Source organism: Electrophorus electricus, chromosome 4 (genome assembly GCF_013358815.1).
Source record: "Electrophorus electricus isolate fEleEle1 chromosome 4, fEleEle1.pri, whole genome shotgun sequence".
In the NCBI taxonomy this organism is placed as follows: domain Eukaryota; kingdom Metazoa; phylum Chordata; class Actinopteri; order Gymnotiformes; family Gymnotidae; genus Electrophorus; species Electrophorus electricus.
Genome location: NC_049538.1, coordinates 30,561,566 through 30,566,565, shown reverse-complemented (window position 1 = coordinate 30,566,565; position 5,000 = coordinate 30,561,566). Strand labels below are relative to the sequence as shown.

Genomic DNA, 5,000 nt, shown 5'->3' with positions numbered 1-5,000 from the left:
AATATTAGACTGTCATTTATTTATTGAGGGAAATTATCCAAAGTTACATATCAGTGAGTGGCAAAAGTATGTGAACCTTTAGCAGATTAGCAGATAATTTGATGATGAAATTTGGCAGGCAGTGGGATGATAATCAGGTGTGAATGGTACCCTAATTTATCTAAGGAAGAGGAATCTAGTAAAGTCTCCACAACACGTTTGTGGTAGAGTATTGTAACATGAACAAAGGAGAGTTTGGCAGACCTGTGAAGACTTATCTGTGCTCCTGGGCTGGAAAAGTTTACAAAACCATCTCCAACTCCACCAAACCACAGTCAGACAGCTTGTGTACAAATGGGTGAAAATATGACCCTCTCCAGGAGTGGTCGCCCAGCAAAGATCACGCCAAGAGCAAGTATGTAACAGTCCGCCAGGTCACAAAGGAAGCCAAGGTAACTTCTGAGCAACCGAAGGCCTTTTGGCTAAGGTTGATGAGTCCTCCATCGGGAGATGGTGAGAGCACTTCACGAGGTTGGTGAGCATGGTGAGGTTGGAAGGAGAAACTCGCTGCTCTCCAGAAAGAACACCGCTGCCTCTCTGCAGTTTGCTAAAGATCACATGGACAAGCCAGAAGGCTACTAGAACAGTTTGGGCAGATGAGACCAAAATATTGGATCATTTTCCTAATAAATGAACGACAGATTCTAATGACAGAGTCATCAGGTGTGCAAGCTAATTGCTGTGTGTGTGTGTGTGTGTGTGTATATATTAGACTTGTGCTTAATTACCCAGTATATGTTCTTTAATGTGTCCCTGACCCTTCTGTAGATGAGCGTACATTTTGTTTTTGTTTAGTTTTAGTTTTAATTAAGAGATAATCCATTGATTGTTATTGATCATGGTGCTCGGTGTTTCGGACACATCTCAGTGTGCACGTGCACGTGTGCGTGCGTGTGTGTGTGCGAGCTTGTATGTGTACGAGCGTGTGTGTGTGTGTGTGTGTGTGTGTGTATGCGTGTGTGTGTGTGTTGACCGCTGCTTGACCGCCTGTGGTCTGCTCTCTGGAGGTGAAAGCTTGACCCAGGGCAAAAGAAAGCAGGGGCAGAACCTCACGATAAAAGACCTGACCTCCTCTTTTGAGTCTGCCAAGAGAACTCCCAAATACTCCAAAGCCCCATGGGTATCTCACACACACACACACACGCACGCACGCACACACATATACACACGCACGCACACACACACGCACGCACGCACGCACACACATATACACACGCGCACGCGCGCACACACACGCGCACACACACACGCACGCACACACATATACACACACACACACACACACACACACACACACACACACACACACGCTCGCACGCTTACACTTATTTGCACTCTCAAATATCCATACACCCACAGATTCTTACATTCTTTCAGGCTGTTTCTTGTTGACTGCATTTGTAAGGATGTAAGAATCTGCATTTGTGTGTCTCTCTCAGTGTGTCTGTGTGTTTGCCTGTGTGGGGTGTGCGGGTGTGTCTGTGTGTGTGTGCCTGTGTTGTGTGTGCGGGTGTGTCTGTGTGTGTGCCGGTGTGGTGTGCGGGTGTATCTGTGGATGCCTGTGACCCAGTTTGCTGACTTTGTTGTGGTCTGATAGACCACATTTAATGACTTAAAACTTGCTCATATCTTTCTATGTTGGCCCTTCTGGTTTATTTGAACTCTTTTAGCTGATAACACCAGTAACTCAACGACCTAAGCAATTACTTATTTATTCAATTATTTATTTATTAAATTGTTATTTTCCTCCTTCAAAGCTTGTTGAGTCTCACTATAGTTATCTTTTATTCCCTGGAAAGAATACAACAATTGCTAGAAACAGAAAAACCAGAACTACAATTGTATTTAAAATTTTTCTCGTCCGTTTAATTCCACTTGCTAGTCACTCTGTGTAAACTCCATTTGACCTAATCCCAGAGTCCCGGGGCAGACAGGTTTGGCTTGGGGGACCTGCTGACTGCTCTCTGAGGACCTGGCGCAGGGGAGACTGACCTGTCCCCCCGACCCCTGTGTGACCCCCCGACCCAGCATGCTGCCTCACTCCCTGAATGAGCTGATTCTCTGATAGGGTGACGTGTCTCCTGCCATAGCCTGCTCCAAAGCACTTAATGTGCTTCAGAGGCCTGTAACAGGCGTGACTCCTGGGGCCCCTGACGTCCTGAGGGCGGCGTGCGCAGGGGCCACGGAGAGAGGACGGGGGGTTCTGGTCCGATCCACGTCCCATCTCACTCACCCCATGTGTATAGCAGCCAAAGGATGCACAGGTCAGGTCTGCTGGAGTTTTCTTCTTCACTGAGAGAGTCCAGTTTTGTCTTCCGTGATGGAAGCCTTCAGATGTCTTACTGTGTGGAATAAGTGTAGGGTTGCCACCTCTCCACTGCACCTCTGTGGAGCTCCACTGAGAACGTGCGCAATCCAAAATGACAGCACATTAAAACGTTACTGTGAAGCCAAATTTCTCTGGCTGTTTTGCCTTCTAGGATTACTTTGTTTTGGCATTCTTATTTCAAGTAATTGCCTTATGTATTTTTTCAGTCGTTCATACAAAAGCTATTAAAGAACCATTAATCTTCTTCATAACAGGTATGGTCTAATTTTGTAAAAATTGGCTGTTTTATCAGTTTTCAGCACCAGTAAGTAATGTCTGTTTCTTCCACCCGAACTGTATGTGAGGAGATAATCCCTTGACATTTTTAGTGGATTTTCAATTAACCCATGACAACTGTAACCCATAAACCTCGCCTGCCCTTCACGTCTAGCTAAAACCACGAGAATGACTTCGGTAAATGGCTCATTAGTTCCAGCTCTTGGCTGTCAGAGGCGGTTATCGATTGGCACTCCTCGCCGTCTGCCCACACGCTTGTGCTGGCCGTGACTTACGGCCTCCCGCGGAAGGTCTCGCTCAACCGTAAATCAAAAGCCTGCTTTCTCTGCGCAGCGCGGTGAACCCTGGTGAGAGAGCGAGCCCGCTCCCCGGGGCCGGCTGGCCTCGGCTGGAGCCGTGCAGACTCGTGGCCCTCGGGGCCTCCCGAGCTGCACACAGCCCTCCTCACGGGCACAGCTCGGTAAACTAAATGCTTGTCAGACTTTCGGGGCAGTTTGCTTTCTGGATGAGAACTTTGCTTTTTTCGTTTTGAAAAATACACATAAAATGTGTGTGGGTCTTCCATTCCTTTCAAAATATCCAGAACTAGAACTCACTCACTCCCTCCCTCACAGTCTCACAGCGTGTGCATGACACAAACAAAAATAAAAACAAATCATCTTATTGGCCCTTTCGTTTGATGTCTGTCCAATGTCAAGTGTAGCTGGTCGTGTGGCAGTGAGTGGTGTTCCAGTCGCAAACGCCCCAGAGGTGAGGGGCCAGTCGCAGCGCAGAAGCCCCCGAAGTCGCTACACAGCTCAGGGGAGCCAGACAAGCTCTGCCTCCTCTCAAAGGTGACCTGCTGCCCTGCTCCCCACTCACGCTCAGCACTGCGGGAACTTGGCTTTAAAGGGGGCTTCGACGCAGTCATGCCATTTCTGTACACGTTCACGGACTGATAACAGTACTTTCTACTTTTTCCAGCGATTGCTTCCTGCCAGAGCTTGACGCCGAGGTTCTGAATGGTGGCAGGGTCCAGCTCGTGGTAAGGATGGGTGTTTACACTTCCACAGGATGAAGAGCAGCACAATATATGTCTTGAGCTGTGTTTATACTGGGATGTGTGTGGGTGTGTGTGTGTGTGCGTGTGTGTGTGCGCGTGCGCCTAGGCTGGTTCAGGGTACAGAGAAAGTCCAGATTCACTGGGGAGGTTGAAGGACGGTGCGCCTGGCTCCCCTCCACGCTGTTCCTGGCACCTCCTCGCTCACACACACTACCAGGCAGGTAGGCCTCCAACTCCAGCCATTTTGAATTAGGAACAGAACAGGAATAAGACCTTTCCAAACTCAGTGAACTCAAATGGATGAAAAAAGGCTAATCTTTGTCTCCTTATCCTATAAATATCTGTTACGGATTTTCTCTGAGAAAAGAACATTGGAAAGAAATTTATTTGCATTTATGGCATTTAGCTGCATTATTTAGCTGTATTTATTATGGCATTTAGCTGTATTGTTTAGCTGTATTTATTACGGCATTTGGCTGCATTATTTAGCTTTATTTATTATGGCATTTAGCTGCATTATTTAACTGTATTTATTACGGCATTTAGCTGTATTATTTAGCTGTATTTATTATGGCATTTAGCTGCATTGTTTAAAATGCACATTTATATTGTATCACTAAGCCTGTGATCATATGCACCATATATGAAATATTTCTTTTTCACACACGTATGTATAGTTTTTATCAGCTGTACTTCTGTTCTGAAACATTTACAGTTGGCTGTTAGCAGTTCCCACACTTCCGCATTCATGCTCTTAACAGTCATGTTGTTGACACAGTTCACCTGTATGTTGGGTCCAAATGTACCTAAATAAGCATGGCTTAAAGATGTAAGAAAATAGATTTTCCCCTAAATACAATCATTTCCATGTAAAACTTTATTACAGAATTTTATGGAAATATGAAGAACTGAATTACTTTGGACTTTGGAGGGTTTTTTTTGACCGAAATTTTCTGTGCCTGGGGCTTGGGACATTATATCCACCCGTGAATTCTATATGTCCACTGTTGTGTCCAGGTAATTTATCACACGAATAAATCTGAAAATGTAGATAACAAGATTATGTAAGAAATTTTGCGGACCCTAGATTTTACACCATGACGATGGTTGATTGCCAACACAGATACCGTCCCTATGAGGGTGGAGATGTTTGAGTGTGTTGCCATGTGTGTGATATGAACACACACATTTAGTGGTCCTACACACCACCATTTTGATAAAATGACAGGCAGTACAAAACTTAGTATAATATTGTCCTTCAGAAGGTTATGGTTATGGGAACTGGGAAAGAGCAACTGTGTGTGTGTGTGTGTG

The 5,000-nt window shown here is 45.6% G+C and overlaps 1 protein-coding gene across 1 annotated transcript in view; it reads left to right on the top strand.

Annotated features, from left to right (window-relative positions):
- lrriq1 (leucine-rich repeats and IQ motif containing 1) overlaps positions 1-5,000 on the top strand; it is a 32,088-nt gene that overhangs the window by 23,083 nt on the left and 4,005 nt on the right. Inside the window, 3 exon segments of the mRNA XM_035525454.1 lie at positions 3,348-3,477; positions 3,608-3,668; positions 3,793-3,907. Of these exon segments, the coding sequence (XP_035381347.1) occupies positions 3,348-3,477; positions 3,608-3,668; positions 3,793-3,907 (306 nt within the window).